At 40.7% G+C, this 23,103-nt stretch overlaps 3 protein-coding genes across 4 annotated transcripts; 1 reads left to right on the top strand and 2 right to left on the bottom strand.

Moving 5' to 3' along the window:
- Window positions 1–4,107: 4,107 nt before the first annotated feature.
- Window positions 4,108–5,145, bottom strand: LOC137915169 (protein FAM110C-like). Its single transcript, XM_068758612.1, has one exon. It carries the CDS (start codon window positions 5,143–5,145, stop codon window positions 4,108–4,110), a length of 1,038 nt encoding a protein of 345 aa, XP_068614713.1.
- A 2,947-nt stretch (window positions 5,146–8,092) lies between these two features.
- Window positions 8,093–17,432, top strand: LOC137915164 (low molecular weight phosphotyrosine protein phosphatase-like). 2 transcript variants are annotated; one of them, XM_068758607.1, is made up of 6 exons: window positions 8,093–8,143; window positions 9,435–9,508; window positions 10,549–10,662; window positions 14,081–14,142; window positions 15,071–15,176; window positions 17,177–17,432. In XM_068758607.1, exons 1-6 carry the CDS (start codon window positions 8,101–8,103, stop codon window positions 17,252–17,254), a joined length of 477 nt encoding a protein of 158 aa, XP_068614708.1. In that variant the 5' UTR covers window positions 8,093–8,100; the 3' UTR covers window positions 17,255–17,432. The 2 variants fall into 2 exon arrangements, with proteins under 2 accessions (XP_068614708.1, XP_068614707.1); XM_068758606.1 differs by lacking the exon at window positions 10,549–10,662 and adding an exon at window positions 10,724–10,837.
- Window positions 17,433–21,448: 4,016 nt separating this feature from the next.
- LOC137915170 (ALK and LTK ligand 2-like) lies at window positions 21,449–22,540 on the bottom strand. The gene is made up of 4 exons (XM_068758613.1): window positions 22,252–22,540; window positions 21,839–21,895; window positions 21,612–21,692; window positions 21,449–21,513 (listed from the first exon to the last, which is right to left on the bottom strand). Exons 1-4 carry the CDS (start codon window positions 22,538–22,540, stop codon window positions 21,449–21,451), a joined length of 492 nt encoding a protein of 163 aa, XP_068614714.1.
- Window positions 22,541–23,103: the final 563 nt, after the last annotated feature.

Consider the following 23,103-nt stretch of genomic DNA (forward strand, 5'->3'; position numbering starts at 1 on the left):
TTCAGCGGGAGGGGGCTGTAACGAAAGAGCAATTTTGTCACACCACACCTGGAGGGAAGGAGTTGTCTTTGTGTTCAGGGACAAACAAAAAGAGCCAAGATAAATTGCTAAATACTTTTTTTTCAGTTAATATTAGTTAATATTAATATTATTATAGTAATTCAAGCCAAACAAATAACAAAACCTTTGAAATAATTTTAAATGATACTTTTTGACTTTCGAACGAAGAATTCAAAATACTGAGATTCAGAATCTAGTTTAGTTTACATAGATTATAATAACCTTTATGTAATAATAGACACGTAGTATTTAGCCTAAAACTACCGTGCATGCTCTTTTTAGCGTGTAGTCAAATTATTAATATTTTTATTATAAATAAAGGTGAACACAAATAGATTTATGTCTCTGTTGAATCTATTTTTGTAACCTGAAAGCACATATTAGCCAATTACCTTTAATAACACGTCAGGTCTCTCTTGTAGAAGAGATTTATAATCTCAATGGGACTTCCTGATTAAATAAAGGATTAATATTAAAAAAAAGAAATATGACAATAACTATGACGTACACGCTTTAGCATTGATGAAACAGCTGTCAAACACGAAGGCAAGACAAATTGCCATTTGCTTCAACACACATAATCACGATATAGAATCTCAACTATAAATAGAGATGTCTAGAAATAAAATAAAATTAAATGTCTCATACAGACCTTGCGTGGGTCCTTTTGTGTACCTGTCTCCTTCTGTTTCGCGTCTCCCTGGCAGGCGGAAGTAAACACAGTGCGGACATCAGAATACGAACACGCCCCTTACTCCTTTCTGATTGGACACTTTCTCAGCATTTAATTCGTTGCTGGCCGAATAAACATCTCTTATTGGCTGCCGAAGACTATCGGCCTATTTCAGCCCAGCCGTGCTGTTGGGGCTCTTTACCGCACGTGACCGAGGACTGCGCACATGTACTTGTGTTTTCATTTTGTGTTGTGGGGGGGGTGGGGGGGGGGGTGTATATTAACCGGTCTGTATTGTTTCATCTCCTGTGATCTTCTGAATTAGGACGAGCCATTCAAAACAAGTACAAGTAAAGTCAGTAGTCGGCCACATTACACGTCACAATAAGGTGTATCAATAATCCTTCATATTCGATCCTGTCATCGAATAGACGAAATAATAAAAGTCAGGATTTGACACTACATGACTGTTCTTTGCATTGATTTTTTGACTTTAAATTCGAGATATGTGTGTATGAAAAATTACAAGTTATTAAAGTTCTTGTGTAAACACCCTTCGGTATTTGATGTACAGTATCTCTGTACAGTTTGTGAACTGACGATTTAAAAAAATATTTTTTAAATATATATAAATGCCCCATTCCTCCTGTAGTCTAACAGGTAAACCTGTTTGAAGATTAAAGTTTAAAGTAAGTATGGACTCTTAATGTTTATGATCCTGCCAAAGGGGAAATGTACAGTAGGATTATACAGTATACATCTACTATAATTATACAGCCGTAACATTTTCATTTTATGCTTGCTTTGTAGGGGCCCTAAAGGTATGCATCTCTTTATTTTATTATCTAAAAAGTTATACCTTTTATGGCATAATATAATCAGTTGTTGTCAATAGAAAGTATTTTATGCAGATTCTTTTTTTTATATAATTCTGTTGCTTTGTTTCCTTGTTCACTTAAAAACAGATTGTAAATGTATAGCGCCTCAATCACTACAAGCGTCCTTTGAATGCTCATGGGATTGGGGTGGAACCCGTCCAGTGCAGCCTGGACAGGTCACTAGTTCACTACCAGCAGTCACAACGCTTTATTCTCACATTAATTTTATGTCCTTTAAACCTTACTGATCTACAGTGCATCAATGTTCTTCATTGTAATAACAGCACTATAACTGCACATATTCACTTTCCAAGAATTTAGCTATTAAACTAATCAGTTCCACAGTGTTTGGAAGAAATGAACACATTTTTGACCTTGTCAAAATATAATCGGTATAAATTTATTATCTTTACAGAATGGGACACACACATGACTTTGATAAAATTCAAGCAACTAGTGATGTAAGAAAAACATACATAAATAAACATAAATGAACTTAATATTGGTTTTATAAACAATACAATACTTCGTTATGAGACAGTGTTACACAAGCAGCTGCAAACCAGGATTGAAGTACTAATACTACTATCGGCACTACTGTACTTTCGAATTGTCCTGTGAGGGGTCACCACAGCAAATCAGCTTTCTCCACTTCACCCTGTCCTTTGCATCGTCCTCCCCAACACCAGCCACTCTCATGTCCTCCCTCACTACGTCCATGTATCTCCTTCTGGGTCGACCTCTAGCCCTGTTCCATGGCAGTTCCATCCTCAGCATCTTACCTTTGAATAATAAAAGTCTCAATAAAAAAAAATACACTTACATGCTCACAGCAAAGCGAGAAAACCACATTGTCCACCAGTAAACATAAGCAGTACTTTGGTCTACTTGCATTTTCATCTGAAGGTTGAGATCAGCTCTGGGACAAGACATGACTTGCCTTCATGTTTGGCAGACGACCCACGAAGAAATGATGGGTTTGTCTATCTGACTGAAGTCTACTCTCGTGCACAGAACATTTGCCTCTGTGCATGTGTGAGAGCACAACAGGTAGGGAGGACATTCTACATCAGTGGTCCCCAAACTACGGCCCTTTCCAAACTATTTTCCTTTCCATACAGCATGGCTGGGGGGTCAATAATGGTATGGGGTGCATTTAAGAGGGGTCATTAATTCAATCTTTTGTTTCCTAAAAATAATATTGATCGTGGAGAATATATTAATATTATGAAGAAAAGCTTTCTTCCTTTCGTTTGGGAAATTTTTAATGATGATTACATATGACCAGAAAGTTAATGTTCCATGGACTTTTTTTCTGTGACGAACTCGGAAAAGGTTATTTGGTTATTATTTATTTTATTAATAGTGTTATTATTTATTTCCGAACTTTTTTTTTCTGTGAAGAAAGGGTTATTTGGTGGCTGTCTGGAAAACAATAAATGTTTAGGCCCACCTGCCATCGTCACACTTTTCCTGTACAAACTGACCCCGGCCCTCCATCAGAGAAGGAAAACGTGATGTGGCCCTCACAGGAAAAGGTTTGGGGACCCCTGTTCTACATACTGACTCAACATTAGCCGGTCCTTTTTTCCTGCCCATCTACAACCTCTCGGCTTTCATCAGAGGACATATGAGCAGGAAAGAGAGATGCAGTCACAAGTGCTGGCTGGAATTAAGTGTGCCATTTGGTGCACTCCTGTCACAGAGGATCTGGGGAAGATCTTTTTAACTGGCTGCAGTTAAATTGTTTTACCAGATTTAATATTGGCCATGAGAAACATTCAGAGCAGATGACTCTAATGAATGCCTTTTTAATGCGTGTGTGTGTGTGTGCGCGTGTGTGTGTGTGTGTGTGTGTAAATGAGATAACTGCATTCATTACTCATTCAGAATCATGTCTGAACAATGGCGCTTTCATGCTTGTGATGACGCAATAACACGAAGGCTAGACCTTTACTTAGTTCGCACTTTCAATTAAAAAAACATTTAGCGAACATGTGCGGTGATTTAACGGTGGCTGTTGTCATTGAAATTCTTTTGGCTAATGGATGACTTGTGTGCCCATAACGTGTCTTTCGGTGGCATGCATTGCGTGCAGTCTTGGATTTTGGTTATTTTGCTTTTGTGTGACTTCCGCTGTATTTGGCGCGATGCTACCCCTGGTCCTGTGTGATGGACAACAGATGAATTCATGCTTGACAAGTTTTAACCAGTGCAAATGTGTTTTTGACAGCTGAAATTGGCACACACATGCAGTGTGTAGAAATAGTGTACTGCACATAGAGGCGTAAACACTCACACGTTCATGGACACTGGAAGAGCACCCGGAGAGCGCAGACCTCCGCCAAGCACCTCATTCCTCCCCTAAATTGTGATTTACACAAACATCCAGTAATTTCTGTGAACAAGCGTGTTAAATGGACATCATTTCCACAGCCTTTGGTAGATGTGGTCCCTGGAGAACCCCCACTCCCCCCCCACATACACACAATCATCTCAATCCAAGTCCCTCAGTCGTTTCCCAGCCTCTGTAGCATTCTTGCAGCTGTACAGCCATTTGATGATCCTCGCATTGCGCTCAACAACTGATGTCCCTTGACGCATCTTGTCATGCAACTCGTCCTCCAGGAGGCACTCGCTGTTGCTGTTGCCGTTGCCGCTGCACCTGCCGAAGCTGCCGTCTGACGTAGCAATGCTTACGCGCCGCACGCTTATTGTCACTTCATCTGATCGTGCGGAGAAGTTCTCCTTCCCCAAAGACTCGATAACCTCGCCGCCCAGCCCACAGTACTTGAAAAAAGCATCAAAGTCTGCAAAACTTTTGGAATACCTGGAACTAATGTCAGAGTGAGAACGACCAACCCCTTTAGCCGAGCGCCCCTCACACTCGGGAACTGTCAGGAGATTGGCGGATTTATTTACACGGCTTGCTGCCCCCGTTGCCGCAGAGGTGCTGCGCTCCGCTCCCTCATTGGCCCTCCTCTGTGGATGAGAGCCACCTTCATTTGAGCTGCATTCCTTTGCTCTCCCTTCGGGCGTGGCGGCTTTCCCTGTGCTTTCAGCAGCTTTGCAGTCTTTTTCTGTTGCCTCAGGTAAAGAAGCACTTTTGGTCGCAGAGCTGAGCAGCAACTTTCGTTTTGCATGTTGTTTCCGATCATTTATTGATTTTCTCAGCGGGTCACTTTTCTGTCTGTAAAGCAGGAGGGAGTCTGGCCTTTTTTTGGAGCTGTACCGACGTACTTGCCCTGGTGAGCTTTGTTCACCACATGAGTAACTCTCCTTGACTATTTTCCCCGCACAGGTCAAACTCCACTTAGAAGACTCAGCGCTACTCACAGAGGCAGAGCCGAGGGCGGTCACGGGCTCCTCAGTCGAGTTGACCGCCTGTTGGCTTCTGACGTATTTAGGTTTGCTCGCAGCGAGCCTCTCCACTGCACTGATGTGTCCTTTCGTCTCACCGTCGAGCTCCATTTGCTTTCGAAGGTATTCGGGACCCTTCTCCAGGATTTTTGTGGCATCGCTGGTCGCCTCCATTGTAGTTTCAGCAGAGACTCAAGTCATTTAGTTCCAAACAGTGAGGAATCCAGTTGCATGCAGTCTCTTCAGTACCGGAGGTAAAAGATTCCTTTCCCGCCTGCTCCATGTCTGAGCTTGTATCCCAAGAGGAGATTTTACCTCGTCTGTTCAAACAAATGACCCCACCCATTCTGCGCAGGCCTAGTTTTAACCAAACACAAGCTTGTCCAAAGTACACCTGATACCATCGCAGGTGAGAAATGTGAAAGCTGACACAACTGAAGGTCATTATTTCCTCCTGTCCTATTGGAAACTGGAAAAACACCTGGAGAGCAGTCAAGCACCTCATTACCCCTATATTGTGATTTACACAAAAAGTAATGGATCTACATTTATTTTAACTACATTTTTATATTCCTTAACCATGAAAACAAACCTTTAGCAATAGCATTGATGTTGATACCATTACTGGTTTTGAAGTTATTCACTAAAAGAACACTTTCAGTAATGGCAGATTCTTTTGGATCCGATAAAGGATTAAGCGGTTGGGACATCATTTTAGAATAATTTCAGCATCTTAGCTCAGCTCCTTTGGCCTGTTTGTACAGGCGGTCTGCTGTTGTAGATCAATGCCTCGCTTCACCTGGGGCCTCATGCACCAACCGTGCGTACGCACAAAAACCTGGCGTACGTACATTCTCACGTCAAAGTTCAGACCGCGGAAATATGCGGTGCCTCACGCCAACTTCTGGGCACGTTTCTACAGACGTTGGCCCTTTGGCGACACTTTAATGCTGGGAAACTCACCGGGTCGCGGGCCAAGCTGGAGCCTATCTCAGCAGTCAATGGGCGACAGGCGGGGTACACCCTGGACAAGCCGCCAATTCATTGCAGGACAACACAAAGACAGACAACCAGCCACACACACACTCACACCTACGGGCAATTTAGTGTCACTAATTCATGCACAGGACATGAGGCCTGAGGAAGTTAGAAATAATGCAGGATCTGTGGAAAAAACAAATTAAGCGACCACCGCATGCTGAATTCATCTGTGAAGGAGGATTAAATGATCAACCATAACAAAGGCTGCGGGAAGATCAAGTTACAAGAGGACAGAGCAGTAACTTGACTTATCAGCCTGGAGGAATTTTCAGTGAGGCAAGTTCCAGGACTGCACAAAACTACCACTGAGAGAGTGCCGGCAGGGGAGGCTGTGTATCGCCTGCTATCATGCAAAAAAAAAAAAAAGGAAAAATAAATTAAATTGTTACATTTATTCAGTAATTTGTACAAAAAAGTTATTTTCAATTTAACACATGGACTTCATTTATAATTAAAGGTAAGACCATAAAAAAGTTATTTTTTATTAAATGTACTAGTTTATGGTACATTATGAGTAAAGAATGCTGATGTGATTTTTAACATAACTCGTTAACTGCTGCCAATAAAATGGTGAATAAGATACTCTGTTTGGTTCATAGGTTTCTAAATCTGAAAGATGGGGACACATGGCCGTCTCCATGATATAGTGAAAATGGAGGAGGATGTTAGAGGTGATGATGTCTGGTGAATTTGGTGAGAATGACCTCGAGAGAGCTGGTGGAGGTCTTCATGTAAGAGATGATATTCTACCTTTATTTTAGCGTGATGGCGATCAGGGAATTTGAATCTGCAAATTTCAGAGGAGATGAAAATGAAAAATTTATACGGGTGGATTGATACCCATTCTGATATCAAGTGCAGTGTTTCTAAAAGAAGTCCAAAACTAAATTCATATTTAGAGGCAGCTGCTTGAAAGTTAGGGGGGAGCAGACGAGAGAGCACTAAAGGCTCTTTTTTTTATCAATAATATTGGATAAATATGGCACTGGAAGCTTTAACAGGTTGGTGTTTGCCCAAGAGATCCTTCAGAATTTGATACATGCAATTTCTCCTGTTTATTTAGTTGTGCAACAGAGTCAAGCAGTATTGAGACAATTTCAATTTCATCTGTATGCACATGAGATGGGGAGGTTTTCTTTTAAATAGCTATGCAGAAGCCTCTAGGAGCAGAGAAGATCAGGGCGTATACAGTGAAAGTGTGACTGCCCTCAGATCAGGGGACAAAAAATTGATAGACTGATAAAGTCTTGTTTATGCAATCCCAATTTAATTTCCAAATTAGATACCTCCACCTGGGTCACTCAGAGAGACTTCCATAGCGTTTCCTCTAAATTATGATAACAGCTTAGTTCCAGTTTCCAAAAATTAATTTCCACTTCATGATATAGCAAATCAGTGACTAGAGAATCACTAAAGAATAAAGTTGTTTGTGTAAAAGAAATCAAATAGAAACCTTAAACATCAAATCACCATAAGAAGTGATTATTTTTATATTGCTATCTTTCTGTCTGGAAATTAAGTCTTAATTAAATTAAGATAGGAATATGCCAATGTGATTACAGTATGCCTTCTCCACGCATATCACAGGGCCCTTACAGACTGTATATGCCGGCATGTGTGTAGATTGTTTAGGGTGTAAAAGTTATTTAATTGCATGAGTGTGTATGTGTGTGTGTCAGTATTAATCTGAATGTGGAGATAATATAGGCATACTTCTAAATCAAAATACAAAGACATTTCTATGACATTTTGTTTCTTGAGTCAAATGCATCTATGACAATATGTTTTTAAGTTTAAATTATTATTCACACAATGGAAACATGATAAAATCGAATTTCTAAAACAACTTTATTCAAAAAACAGTTTGAATAGGTTTATTATTGTTATTTTACCACTGGTAAGGTCATTCCAAATTTGTTTAAATATTCAGTAATTTGTTATTGAAAGAATGATTGAAAGAATGAATGTGAAATCACTTGCAGCTGACACTCGCTTTTATTTTGAAATTGGCTAGGAGAGTTGTTTCCGTTAACCGGATTGCTTGTTCTCGCGATATGTGGTAAGACTTCCGGGAGACTTGAGAGCATCATGGCGTCCACTAATACGAAGTCCGTCTTGTTCGTTTGCTTGGGTAAGAGATAGAGTCTTATTGATGAAGGTGCGGTTTTTTAAAGTCAAATATCACTTACAAGAAGTGTAAACATTCACGACATATAAGTAATTAATTCAGGTGATGTGAGATTGATCCAATAGCACTGTCTGAAGCGTCACAGCTAACTTTAGCTAAATCGGGCATTTATGACGTTGTCAACTCTCAAACAATAGAACTTGTGTAAATAAATAAAAGTGACCCATGTGGGTGATATTTAAAATAAATTAGGCTGATGTTTTTTAAACTATTGTACTGTAACAATTAAAACATCTTCGTAAAATTATGAATAAACAAGTTAAAACTGTAAACGCTCTTAACGCAAAAACACCCATGTGGGCAGGAAAGCTTTCCGGATGGGCGGCGGGGGAGTGTGCTGGTTGGTTCCCATGAGCGGTGCAGCAGGAGAGGGCGAGGGAGCGACACTCCAAACAGAATGACGTACCGATGCGTTAAAACATTTACTTTAACAATTTGGACTGTTGCGGATTTTGAAGTTCTTGTTTTCAAGGATTTTCTTTAACGTGAAAGTCAAATATAGACAGTGTGGGGCAAAAAAAGATTGTACTCGATACTCGCGATATCACTTCATACATCGCACGTGGAACAACCTGCGATACATCGAGTATATTCGATATATCGCCCAGCTCTAGTCCAGAGGAGAGAGAGGGACTACATCGGTAGAAGGGTGCTGAGGATGGAACTACCAGTGAACAGGGCTAGAGGACGATCCAGGAGACAATCTCATGTCCTCCCTCACTACGTCCATGTATCTTCTCCTGGGTCGACCTCTAGCCCTGTTCCCTGGCAGTTCCATCCTCAGCGTCCTTCTACCAATATAGTCGGTTAAAGATGTTACCAATTTATATCATCTCGGCTCCACCAATCTGAGGACCTGCAAGGCAGAACAAACGTCCTGGAATGACGAGGCCCCCCGGGACCGTGACGTAGTAATAAACATCATGTTTACACGCTGGTACTTTCTGTGTCTTGTGACAACTGTTTCCCTTTTGGTTACAGTTTCCCTTCCCATGACACAGACTGACAGCAGCATAATTAAACGGAACTCTTTTTATTATGGCCTATAATCAGACACAGATGATGTTATTATATTGTCACATGTGCAGCCCGAATTAGCTGTATGTGAAGCATTGTTATGACAGTTCAATAAAACTTTTTATGAATCTTTTTTCTGATTGATCGATTGGCAGATTGATTTAATTAAAATGTTTGTTAATATTTATAATATCGTGGCGTCTGTTGTTTTGAACAGGAAACATCTGCAGATCTCCCATTGCTGAAGCCATCTTCAGGAAGATGGCAACAGGGGCTGGCATGGTTGATAAGGTAGTTATATTATAATTATAATAATAATAATAATAATAAGCTTTATTTATATAGCACTTTTTTAGAAATAAAATTCCCAAAGTGCTTTAACAGATAATAACAAATCAACATGAATCATATAAACAAAAAATACATATTAAACAAACATTAATCAATGTAAGATGGGTGTATAAAAGCAACAGTGGCGTCAGGGCACATGCGATTACTATACTGATAATACATGACAACAATAGTATTGACTCAATATTTCATCCATTCAAACATTTTGATTGATACAACAATCACTTTTTGTTTATATTCAAAGAAATATATATTGTTTTTATCGTTCATAGTTTAAATCAATCACATTTGACTTATCTGCTATCTGTAAAGAATCACAGAAGCCTAGCACGTCACCGACGTTGCTGTTTTCTCTTGGTGTGGTAGTGGACACGTTCTGGTTTTATGCTAGATAAAGGCTAACGCGTTGGAGGTTATTTGTCAAATTTGCATCAAAAAGCTAATCGTCAAACCTGCTAGAAACAAACCAAAACATTCCTGGACCTGCTATTCCAGCACATTCCCATTCGCTGGGACAACCTCGGCTCCTTTGAGCCTGCTGACTCTTACTGAATCTCCTAGAGATGAATCTAAACAAAGGTGAGAGCCCAATAAATGGCTTTTCTTTTTCATGAGTTTTATTTCTTAATTCGTGATTTGACCTCCTGTAATGGTGTCCTGAAACGTGCATAGATTGTTTGTTGCAATTATCCATCAATTATTATTTCTGATATCAGTTATTTGTGCCATATTTAAGATTCTAATCATCAAATAAGTGTAAAGATATTTTTTATACACAGTATGAGAATATTAATACATTTAAGCACTCACTGTGGCTGAAATGATGACCAGGAAACACTGATTTAAGAGCTTCTGTAGATGATAAAAGTTGTCGTGATGTGTTTCGTCTGCAGCCCTGTACAGACCACCGTTCCCCGTAGCAATGTAGAGTCTGAATCATCCGTGCTGTGTTGTTGTTCCCGGTGCTCTGCCCTGCTTAGTGGGGGATAGACAGCGCTGCCACCTCCACCTACGAGATAGGAAACTCTCCAGACGATCGCGGTCAAGCCTGCATGAAGAAGCATGACGTGCCAATGAGCCACGTGGCCAGGCAGGTACGAACCCATCTCCTTACCTACTTAGAATAGTTAGCCCCCTTTTTCTTTTGTTTTACAGTGGCTCATAGACAGTGGTGCCACATCTGACTGGAATATAGGCAGCTTGCCAGACGCCCGTGGACTGGTGTGTCTTAGGAGTCATGGGATTGAGACGAGCCACAGGGCCCGACAGGTACACCCACATGCCCCGTGGCTCTTATCATCTTATCGGCCTGTGTGTGTATGAGTGGGAGGTTGGTAAGCTGATACCTCCGAGATTGTCAGGTTCTGCTTTTGATCTGTCACTTTGCAAGACTAGCTAACTTTACTTGCTAATATAGGTTCATATCGGGGCAAGGATTAGAAATGAGGCAACAAGAGGGACAGTGAAGGTTAGACAGAGAGGACAGAGAGGACAGACTTTGATGGTTTGGACACGTCCAGAGGAAAGACAGGGACTATATCTGTAGAAGGATGCTGAAGATGGAACTGCCAGGGAACAGGACTAGAGGTCGACCCAGGAGAAGATACATGGACGTAGTGAGGGAGGACGATGCAAAGGACAGGGCGAAGTGGAGAACGTTGATTTGCTGTGGCGACCCCCCACGAGACAAGCCGAAGGTACCGTAGTAGTAGTAGTAGCAGTACTCTGAACAACCACTCATCACAACTTGAAGACGTGAATTCAATCCAGGACTCTCACTGTCGCCAAACATGTAATGAAAACATTTTCAGTAAATGGTTTATGTTTATTGCTAAATTATTATTATTTTTTTAACTGGTAAGAACAGCCATGACCCTCTTGTTTCCTCGTGGAGGTCAGGTGAGAGTTCATTTAGCAGTTAAACCTCATAGATGCGGTTCTAGACAGATTTATTATTCCAGGTGCACATTGTGCAACACGTTCACTTAAATCTTAGATCCAGATAAATGAACTCTAATTTCAACGTGCATACACTCTTTATGCATGATTTGATGCAGCAATATTGTTGTTTTTATTTCTTTTAAGTGGACTTTCTGCAAAAGTCTTAAATCACTGCAGGTTAGGACCGTCTGTATTGGTCTCCAAACCGATAACAATCTGTGTCTGCTCAGTGCTGTCAGAGGCAGTCAAGCAATCATTGTATCACCTCGCAACATGTGTTTCGGATTCTGGAACAGGCTTGAAATGAAACCCAGATGTTTGTCCATGTAGGGCCTGTAGGCCTAACACTGTGCTGGCTTATCCTCTGTGTAACTCCTACGTTCTTTTAGCCTTAAAGCACTCTCTTTTTTTCTTTCTGTTTCCCTGACAGTCCGGCAGCATTCTCTTTGTGCATGAGACATGCCATCTTGTTGGTTTGCCTTATCTGCAAGTTCAGCAGTCAGACCTGGATCTAATCTCCTCAAAGCGCAGAGGCTTAAGCCCAGCCAAATCTTTGCAATGAGTTTTGACAAGTTTTTTGCTCTTTCGTCTTTCACTCTTTCACCGTCACCATTCCTTTCGCTGGATTTTCCCCAACAATGCAAAGGAGAGACATTTTTGCTTTCCTTCCCAATTATTTTTTTCACTGGCGACTGGGCTGAACTTCCGCTGCAGCCAGTATCGCAGCAGACTGGCTAAGTTAAAGAAGCTTTAGAGCATTACAATATCCAAGTTAATAAACATGTTAGTTGAATGAAGCAAAAATGTTCTACGGTAATCTATGGCTTGAATAACCTTGCAACCTCCCAGACTGATGTATTCCAGTCGCCTCCTCCGCCGTCTGTTTCTTTTGATTTTGAACAAAACGGGTTTCTGGTGAAACCCAATGACCGACCTCCTGCTTCTGAAATTAATCTATTGAAGTGATGATTTAATTTAACAGCAGCGGTGATTCTAGTCCGGAAAATTTTGTATCCTAACATTTGAAGTGTAACAAAAGTTTCATTCCTAATGTTGAGTGTCTCGTTTTGGTTTGTTTCCTCTCTTCTTCCATTGGTCTCCAGCCATCCTCTCATCCTCCTCAGCATTCCTCAAATCTTCTCTCAAAATCCATCAAAACTATTCAGTTCTGCAGTTTTTTCGTATTTTTTATTGCTGTTCCAATAAATCATTGTAAGCTTCGTGAATGCTTGCGGCAGGCCTTCACCTGCTGACTGATGTGCAGCATTCGTCATGTTACCACTGCGTGGTACAGCCCTGCACCTCTCCACTCACATTTGTTAGTTACCAGGCACTTTTTTATTTCCTTATTTGTTTTTATTTCTTCGCACTGCAAAGAGCGCATCCTTGATGTAGGCTCTGGTCTCCGCTGACTCATAGTGACACCATATTACACTGCTGAGGTCATCGTAAAAACAACACCAGCATATATTTGTCACAGCAGGAAAGAAAAGGCTGAAGGGTGGGCAAAATAGGGTTCTGTGAAATCTCTACATCAAAGCGCATGATGTGAAAGACCGTGGCACAGAAGTGATTATATTCGCTGACCGATCAGTGATCCTGAACCTTGACCAAAGTGTTATAAAGGAAAGCACAGAGCCATATACGGTTGGACAATGGAAAATTAGCAAAGCACAACTCTTTCTTTTTTAAAAAAATCTTCATTGTCCCAGTTGGGGAGTTCTTTCTCATCATTTAACCCGACCCTGAGGACCTGTGGACGAGAACATTTGACTCAAGGACAGCTCACCATGTAGGCCTCTGGGTCAGCCCTAGCTTCACAACAGCGTGGAAAACGTGGCATTAGATCCATTCTCATGATTACTGTAGTGATGATTTAAGGCTGCATCTCAAATTGGCTAAAGCAGCAACAGCGCTCAAACAGAGGCCATTTGACAGTACCGGTAATCTGATTTCATGCTCTACAAGCAGCAACCAGAGTTAACCTGGTTAACTCTGGTTGCTGCTTGTAGAGCATGCCTTTTTATTTTGGGAATTCATTGATTTTTTTTTCTGCATGAGATTAAAGTGATCCCTGACAAATCGGTGTAAAAAATACGAGAACATACCGCGACTACGTAAATACATAGACAAAAATATATACCGGAAAGTATTTCTTATAAGCTGTAAAATCCGTTTTGTTTGGGGGCCGTTTACATCGCAAGGCATTCTGGGTGTCACCACCAGGCTCACTGCTGTTTTGGAGTCTAGGAGCGATCTGTTAGCAGCAGAGAGATCTGTCTTCTCCAGGGCTGAAGGCTTCTTTCCATGCAGGTTTAACTCCCTTAATTAACTCCACGCCGGTCAAAAAGTGTCCAACAATGGTAAAATAAAATGGCAGGCTTGCCGAAGAGACGTGGCTTTATTTTCTCACTGCACATTAACACTGGAAATCAGCTTTTAGCGGGCTAGCTGCTACTATCCGCGCCGGTCAGATCGCTAAACCCTCTGGAGGTTCAGATAGACTCTTCTGGCTAAAAAGCCAAAAATACAGAAGCGTAATGTGTTTTGTCCTGGTCTGTTTTTCCCCAGGTGACCAAGGAAGATTTTATGAGCTTCGAGTACATCCTCTGCATGGACGAGAACAATCTGAGGTACGAGGTCGTCCCACAGCAGCAACATTTCTGGTGGTTGTTGTTTTTTTTTCTTGGTGGCTGGATCGCTGTTTAGATGCACAGAAAGCAAAAAGGGTCTATGTTGGGGGGGGGGGGGGGGTTGTGATCTGTGCTACAAAGCATCAACTGGACTTGTTTAAGTTTCCCACCCAGATATGTCGGAACAAGCTTTTGGGATGAATGCCCCCCCACTGGTACGGGAGAATGTATTTTTAAACAAACTTTAACAAGTCCAGTTTATTCTTCATTTTTGCTCTTCGTAATCGACCTGTGTGACTGAGAAACCTACTCAGACACCTGAAAATGGTAGTAACATTGAGCTGTAGCTTATTTGTAGATGAATGCCTCCTTTTAATGAGCAGCATTTAAGCTCTTTCCAGAGGTCAGGAGGAGGGATATTTTTTGATACTTTGAACGTTTAGGGATCATTTTAGGATCACATGCCCCTCGCAGATCTGCTTGTAAGCAGCTTATTGAGTTCTTTGGATGCCTTGTCTTTGCTCTTGGGGTATTTTTTTTCCTTCTCCTTTCCCTGCACATTTTTTCTCTCCACAAACGTTAAACTGATGAAAATGAGACCCAGTCCCAGACAAAGGGTGCTCAGTCCATATTTAGTTTTAAAATCACCTAATTCACTGCTATCAACTGTAACTTTATTGGGGTTTGGATTTTGTTACTTGAGGTTAAGATTAGTTAACAGTGGGTTAATAATGTGGTTATCACTACCATAGGGCAAGCGTTTTAACAGGAAAGCTCTACATAAGATGGATGTTCCACCTGGAATAAATGGAAACCAAGTTACTGTCTAACTTAAGTTATACTCCATGTAAAATGGAAAAAATAGGTCATATCCTTCATGTGCTCCTGATTCTTTCTCTCTCAGAGTTATAGCTTTTTCTCTTCATAGTGAATTGAACAGAAAAGCAAAGGTGTGGAAAAACAGCACAGCGAAGATTGAGCTCCTCGGTTCATACGACCCTCAGAACCAACGCATCATCAAAGACCCATATTACGTAAGTATTCAAGTCAATTCTGAGGTTACCTTTAGAAAGTCGTGATCAAGATGGATATTGAATATTTGTGGGTAAGTAAGTATTTACTGAAACATATTTGCAGCAAGTGTAAAGTGTTCAAAGGCTATGCCGATTTTACAAGTTGCTGCCAGTAATCAAGTGTTTCCATTTGTGTGGAACAGCTGCACTGAAGGTCAGGGGGGGGGACATCCAACATAGGATGAAGATGTGCAAATGTTTAAATAATTATGTAGATACAATTTTTTAAGACAATCTCCCGTGAAAGATGTCTGAAAAGCTTGAACAGTCACAGAAATATACTATTGTTGCACACTATTGTTTCTCAATCACTCAAAAAAAAATCACTTTTCCCATGTTTCTACACTCATATTTTCATGGCTTCGGGTCATTGGCAACCCAAAAACTGGGAAATTAAACCATCCAGTCAAGATCACAAGATGCGGACTCTCCCCGTGTCTGCGCTCCACACGCCCGCGCTCTATTTGTGGCTTGTGCGTGAGTCGAAGCAGAACAGGGTGGATAAAGTACATTTTCGGTGGTAATGTTCCGGTGAAAATTGGCACAAACGTTTTAATATTTGCTAACGGGTTACCATGGTAGCATGTGTTATTCATCGTAAACCTTTATGTCCTTAGCCTTTTCATGCTTCAGTGCTCACTCAGACCTTGAATGAAGTTGAAAGTGCTGACAAATGATTTGGACACGAGTCGTTGCCTCTTTTTCCTCATCTTGATGGTCATGAGTGGGAAAAGTTCGGATAAGGTTTGAATGTTTTGTTGCTGGTGACTTGGATAAGCTGGGGGGGGGGATAAACGGATTAGTTGCTGCCATAAATTTGAAAATGAATTCTGATGTGCTAACTGCTAAAACTTTATAATCCTTTTACGAATATTTATGCAGTTTAAAGTAATAGTATAAAACTTTTTTTTACCATTACCTCTTTGAGTTCCATTCACATCTAAAGACGTTTTTTTGATAACCAAGCATTCACTGCCAATCTGCCTCTCTTTAATGCCCAATAACCCCGAAAATGGTAGGAACACACTTTCTGTTTCTGATGACAGAAGAGACTTTAATCTTTCATTCGGTAGGTGCTATTTTTTAGTTTATATGCGGCTAAGATCTGACATATTTGTAGTTTTCTTTAAACAATTCTGAATGTTTATGTTGTAGATTAAAAAATCTGCCTATTAGGTCCTTCCAGCTCCTTCAATCAGTTGTCGGATTTGAACTTTTGTTGTTGACATTTGTGATCAGTCCTTCCACAAAATGTAGGAACTTAACTGAATATCAAAATTGACCACATCAGATCTTGAAGGGTTTCTCTGTAGCTCAGTAGATACTTCACTCTAATGTAATTATTTCTTATCAACTGATGTTCATCTTTGATTTTAATGCCTAAATATTTATGGATCCTGTTTTGTTTTGCTGTTGGATGGATCTAATAAATCCTTTGTGATCAAATCTGAAATAATCATGTTTTGAATTGCCACTTTTGGTTTATCAGTTACTGCAAAAGAGTTCTGAAAGCAATAATTTATTTTAGAGAAACAGCTCATTTTAGTTTCTATTGACCCACAATTGAAGGGTGTTTTTTTAATAATACAGCTTCTCCAAAAGTATTTGTTAAATTCAAGACAATATTAAAATGTCAAATTTACTCTGGTTGTAAAACATTGTTCCACACTGTCAATCCAGAATTACTCCAGCAATATATTCCTCTTTGGAAATGCTACGCTACCAGACTTGACTATCGGCAAATTTACCGTTGAAGCCCGATGACAGTCCGATTTATCAGCAGCTCAACAGCGTGGTTAACAGAGCATTTCTGCCAAATAGGAACCTCGCCATGTTGGATATAATATTTTAGCTATTTTTTTCCCCCAACACAAAAAGTATTTATTTATTTTTTTATGTAATGTCTTCTCAGCGCTTGGCTGCAACTTACTGTGATTTTTCTCTTACATTTTGTCTCTTAGGGGAGTGCTGAAGACTTTGAGAAAGTGTATGAACAGTGCTGTCGCTGCTGCCAAGCATTCCTGGAGGCGAACACTTAATGCCGCCTGACCTTACACGGATCAACCGCATCCGTTGAGCCTGCATCACTGAAGCACCTGCCGGTAAAAACCTGTCGTGGACATCGGAGCGAGAACCAGAGTGCAGCGTTAATCATTTCACATATTATGTGATTCGTAATGTTGTAGTTAATGTGATTTAATAAAATGGATAAATGTGTTTGGCCTTGAAGATTATTCCTTATCCTGCAGATGTATGACTGGGCACCGATGGGCTTTGCAGGTCAAAGGTCGACACTGGGGTCGAAGTTCATGATATCCTAAGTACTATCCTCCCAGAATACTTCGTTGTGCCGTCAGTGATTAAATTATTAAGAAACATCCCAAAGCCACTTAAACTTAAAGCACCTTCTGATTTCCTTTCATATATTGCCAGAAACGTTGGAGGATGAGATTGCGATGAGGGCAAAAGTTGAACAGCTTATTAACTCTTTCAATGCCATTGATGTCCATCTAAACCCAAACATTCACTGCCGAGGGTTTCACTGTCCTGTGCTGGAATGTAACAAACTAGTTATTCCACTACTTCCGTGACTAACTTAGCTAGACTCTTCCTCCTGCGGTACTCGAGTGCATATTCAGGACTTTTACTTGTGAATGAGTGTTTTCAGACCACGATGGTCCCTCTTTAGCTGAATTAAACTAAACTCATGTCACGCCCTCGCACTATTAGGGCTACTAGATCTCTCGTATGTGATAATATATATTTAGATAGTTAATGCATTTTTCTATTTACAAATTTACTTGCATTTTAAACACACTTTCAAGTTCCAGCAATTTAATAGTAAATAGTTCTACTTGGGTTTGAATGCACATCGATAAGAGAGGAGGCAGCTCACTCCGCTTACAAACAACTTCTTAAGAATTCACTTCACTGTCTATTTGGAGAAGATGTGATCACCGTTCGGATGGATTCAAGTCTCTCAAATTAGACTGCTATTTTCTTTTGTTTCTATGTCTGTTGATAATTCATTAACTCCTGATTATAAGTGCATGACTGAATACTCTGAGTAGGTTTCCAGGGTAAACGCATTAGGTTGTGTCACTTCATTTAGCATGAGGTAGATTTGGTAAAGCCATGTCATCGAGGCACACTCATCACAGGGGTGGCTGTCTCAATGAGAGCCAGAGGTCCAGTAATCCAGTAAGCCTGCCCCCCTCACCGTTGAGGTTTACATAGTTCGACTCTGAAAATAGGGATTTTACTTTTGGCCACACTGAAGAAATTGATTTTGATCAGCATTTATTTTTAAGCGTGAAATGCAAAACGTCTTTTTTGTTTTTGTCCAAAGTCGAACAAAATGGGTCTGTTTTTTCAACGCTCATAAATTACGAGTAATAAACTCCAGCAGCCATGTTTATTGCACAAACAAAGTACAATAAACTCTTCATCGCTAAACTTGTACTGTAAAATAATTCTTTTCAGTTGAAAACAACTCGCCAAACAGGGAGGCTTGTGCTTAATTTGATCTTGAAGCACAAACGTCCTATCTTAAAATAAGATTGCAAATCACGCAGATGTTCCCAAACTGTCTCTCCTTTCAAAATCAAGTGAGGATTTGTATGAATTGAACTGCCTGTTTTAACAATGCTTTGACGACGACAGAGAATTTTCTTTGCCCTTTATATCAAAAGGCCAGGCTGTCCCATTAGAAGCCTGCAGGAAGCCAGTTGGTTACCTGCTTTAATGTGTGGTTTGTCCCGATGCAGTCACACGACAGTCCTCACAGTAACACAAGACATAGTAAGAGTGGAAATGAATCGCCACTAGGATTCTCGAGGGACTTTCTATTAAAAATAAGCTGGAAAAAAAATATTTCAGATTGTTGAGGTTTTAGAAACAACATTGGCAAAGGTATGAACCCTTTTAGGTGCGTTCTGGTTTTAATGCTAAGAAACGCACAAATAAAATGTCATTTCTATTAATTGAAATCTCACAGATTCACAAACATTCTGAAAAGGCTTCACATTAAAATGATTTTTCTCTGACATAACCGCTGGAGGTGTGTGTGTGTGTGGGGGGGGGGGGACGACAAAAAAAGACCATAAGTTTACCAATGATAAAATTTATTTAAATATGTTTCATATCCATTTGATGAATGCAAGTCATTTTAATTTATGGTATATAGATAGATGACTCATATTCTTAGCTTTGCACTGCATGTACATATTTCTCTTAAGTGGTTATGGTCAGCTGTAAATGTATAAATATAGTCTGTAACACGGTCTCACAGGAGGGCTGGGAATTACAACAGCCTTTGCAAAGATGCATGGAAAGGGTTACGTACCGGTAGTGAATAATTTAATCACAGTTCTTTCTCGTGAGCTTATGTGGGTGAAACTGCTGCCACTGCCCTGCTGAGGTCTATGAGAATTGCTGTCTGTAATATACGGGGTCGTGCAGCAGAAGGGATCGGCTTGACCTGATGTTCTCAGTCAGAGGAAACCAATCGCACAAAGCTATTTGTGCTAAAAAATCAATACATTTGGATTTTGATCTTTTCGGAACAAAATGGAAATATGGAATCCCTTTTTTCTTTTTTTTTTTTTAACCAACATTTTTTGGATTGCAACAGAAAAAAAAGGCCCCATGATTTAGCATCTCTCAGTCACTTGCGTCTTTCATCTTCTCTGCTCCTTAGCATCAACACGTTTTTCTCAGTCTGGTTTTGTTGCTCCCTCGTTGTAGCAGCCAACCAGCAATGCCAAGTGTGGTGCGATACAGTGGTTCACGCTTAAGCGGTACAGACCTTACCAAAGTGCATTGCCATGCCTAATACCATTTAGGGGCTCGTCAGGGTGTTTTTCGGCTTCCCTCCGACTGTCTAAGGCACTTTTCCCCCACGTTTTCTTTCCGAAGGAGTTTTTTTTTTTTTTTTTCAACCTGCAATGAAGAAGAAAAGTTAATTTAGTGCTGTTTCCAACTTGGGCTTCACTTTTCAGATTCTTTCCATTCCACAAATGAATCACGAATAATAAATCGGTTCACAGATTTGCTTTAGATTTGCTGCTCTTGCTGTTCTGGTGCCTTGTGGTGTAGGTTTGGATTAACAATACATTGACAACGGGATGCAAATCAGCAATATGAACAGCTGCCTCTGTCTCCAGATGGAAAAAGAGAAATCTCCACTTTCAGACTTTAAAGGTTCCATATTATGAAAAACTCACTTTTCCCATATTTCTACACTATTATGGCGTTTTTGGGTCATTATCAACCCAAAAACAGCAAAATAAACCATCCAGTCAATCCTGTGTAGTTCTGTAATCACCTACTGAAACATGTCTGGCAGAAATCCTCGTTAAATCCTTCAGAGGCTTTTCTGATGTTTGAGCTGTTTGAGAGAAATGACGGACGCTGTCCTGCAGCATCTGTTTGTTAGGTTGACCAAAGACTGACACAAATATTTCATATAAGTGTCTGGGAACTGCTTTAACTTGTGGAAAAAGAGCATAATATGGGATCTTTAACTTACACTTCACTTTCCGATATTGTCTGATGCAGCGGTGGGAAATTATTCAAATAATTTAGATGTGTAATTTGGCAAAGTGGTGGAGGAAAAGCATAAAATGCACAAATAAAATTCAAATAGTCATCTAGCGTCCCATAAAGTACTATAATATTTGGGAAAAGGTACTTTGTTCTTCCACAGCGCTGCTGCGGCGCATCGTGAATGGTTTTCATTCAGGCTGTGAACAGGAACGACCTTTCATGATGCAAAACATTTCACTCTTGAGTACGAATTTGAGAAACGCGTGCCTTACTTGAATATATTTATTTCATGCTGCTTGAATGCTCCGGAAAATATATTATTAATAGAATTCTGCATTTACGTCTGATCTACGCTAAAGTTCCAAGTTACTTTGTAAATTGTTCTAATAGTTTTGCTTTAAGTTGATAGAATATAATGTACCCATAGTGCAGTTCAATCCGTTCCCCCCACCAGCTACAAGAGCACATGCTTACACAGTAATTCCTTAGGATAATTCATAAAATAATTAATACTATATAAGGTAATATCTCAATATCGACTTCCTCCACCATTATCTTGTGAAACTGTAAAGTAAATCCCGTCAGCACCCAAATAACATCCTCCTCATCCTCATAAAAGCTAATAAATCCTGTGCCTCAGTTCTACTTTACTTACAGATGAATGCATTACATTACCTTGAGTGTGTTTAGCCTCCTGTGCAGCGCGGACTGCCTGCGAGCCGCGTGAGAAGTCGTGCGCATCTTTTGATATCTGAGCAGGATACCGAAGTAACAGATTTGCATTTGTGAGCCTCTACACACTAGAGCATCGATCAATCATTCTGAACAGAGAGAAGCGACGCAGCTTACATGCAGGTATTGTGCAGTCCCTGGTGTGGTGGTAGAGTCTGTACACATCCTTCCTGCACTTGGGGCTGAAGTAGAGTGGCCCTGGGAGGGAGGAGAGCACATTGTCAGCGCATTTCCAGCTCCACAACCACCAAAATCTGTCATTGACCATCAATTTGTCTTCTGTTTTTGACTGCCGTGTTCGACCGCCATCCAAAAAGAACTTTTCACTTTCAGTGAGGTCTCACCTGCTATATGTTTGATGAATTTCTCCTTCTTTCTGAGCACTCTGGTGGGGAGTATGACTGTGGACACACGGATGGAAAAGAAAAGTCAATAAAGGCATTCATTTGTCATTCATACATTCATTTGTCATTCATACATTCATAAGGGCAATACATATTGACATTGGTGACGGGGAACACGGTCATGGGCTGATCTGATTTATGTTCTCCAGGTCATAATTCCATCACTCTCCAGCGACTTTGCCACATTAAAGCAGCAGGACACACACACACACACTCACACGCACACACACACTCACACACACACACACACACACACACACACACACACACACACACACACACACACACACACACACACACACACACACACACACACACACACACACACACACAGAGGACACGCCTTCACTCACCCACTGTCTTTTCCCGTGTGTCTGTTTTCAAGTTGCGTAAATCCCATGGCTCTCCCGGGGAGATCCTCGTCTGTGACGTCACCAGGGCCTCCGTTCTCACGCCGGGGTGATGCCGGCTTTCCTCCGCTTGCTTCAGGACCTGCACTGCCCGCCTCAGGCTCCGCGGAGCCCCCGCGCCGGCGGCGTCCCGAGCCAGGGCTGCAGAGGGCGCGCTCTCGGCGCAGTGGCCGGTCAGTGCGCACATCAGCAGCACCAGCCACATGTTGAAGTGTTTGCGCAGTTCGCTCATGACTCCAGCTATGAATCTCTCTCTTCAGCGCCCCTGGAAAAGTAAGGGGGATCGAGAGTGGAGGTCAAAGCAACCATTTGTGAGGCTAATGCAATAAAACAACCGAGACCGAGACAAAAGCAAGAGTGTATAAATCAAAGAAAAATCAAAAAAGGACCAGTATATTTATTTCAGTTTAAAAAAAATAAAAATGAAACATCTGCTATGTTGTTTTGGAACCAGCACAATTAAATAAATATCAAATCTAAGCGAATTTATTCCCCCCCCCCCCCCCCCACTTCTACTAATTATGCAATCATACTTACTAAAACTGAATTGTCCTGACATTTCTTTCCAGCAAAGTCTTTTTTTCAATCATTTTCTTGAACTTTGACATTTTGGTGCTTTGCCAGCCAGCTTATGTGCACAGCCGTGAACTTTCATCAGAACAATGTCCTTTTATAGAAGTATTAATTCTCCTGAGCAGCGATAAACGAGTTTCCTTCATAAAAGTACATCATAAATGATCGAGGAATAATTGGCGTGAAAATTATGGCATGGCAAGAATGAACAGGTGTCAAAAC

This window comes from Brachionichthys hirsutus, unplaced genomic scaffold (assembly GCF_040956055.1).
Source record: "Brachionichthys hirsutus isolate HB-005 unplaced genomic scaffold, CSIRO-AGI_Bhir_v1 contig_321, whole genome shotgun sequence".
NCBI lineage: Eukaryota > Metazoa > Chordata > Actinopteri > Lophiiformes > Brachionichthyidae > Brachionichthys > Brachionichthys hirsutus.

Excerpts from the sequence above, each read along its gene's own strand:
- LOC137915164 (XM_068758607.1), top strand. The coding sequence starts at position 8,101 with ATGGCGTCCACTAATACGAAGTCCGTCTTGTTCGTTTGCTTGG. Across the intron at positions 10,663-14,080 it reads TGAGCCACGTGGCCAGGCAG|GTGACCAAGGAAGATTTTAT; the intron begins GTACGAACCCAT and ends GTTTTTCCCCAG. Across the intron at positions 15,177-17,176 it reads TCATCAAAGACCCATATTAC|GGGAGTGCTGAAGACTTTGA; the intron begins GTAAGTATTCAA and ends TTTGTCTCTTAG.
- LOC137915169 (XM_068758612.1), bottom strand. The coding sequence starts at position 5,145 with ATGGAGGCGACCAGCGATGCCACAAAAATCCTGGAGAAGGGTCCCGAA.
- LOC137915170 (XM_068758613.1), bottom strand. The coding sequence starts at position 22,540 with ATGAGCGAACTGCGCAAACACTTCAACATGTGGCTGGTGCTGCTGATG. Across the intron at positions 21,693-21,838 it reads ATTCATCAAACATATAGCAG|GGCCACTCTACTTCAGCCCC; the intron begins GTGAGACCTCAC and ends CCTCCCTCCCAG. Across the intron at positions 21,514-21,611 it reads GGACTGCACAATACCTGCAT|ATATCAAAAGATGCGCACGA; the intron begins GTAAGCTGCGTC and ends TATCCTGCTCAG.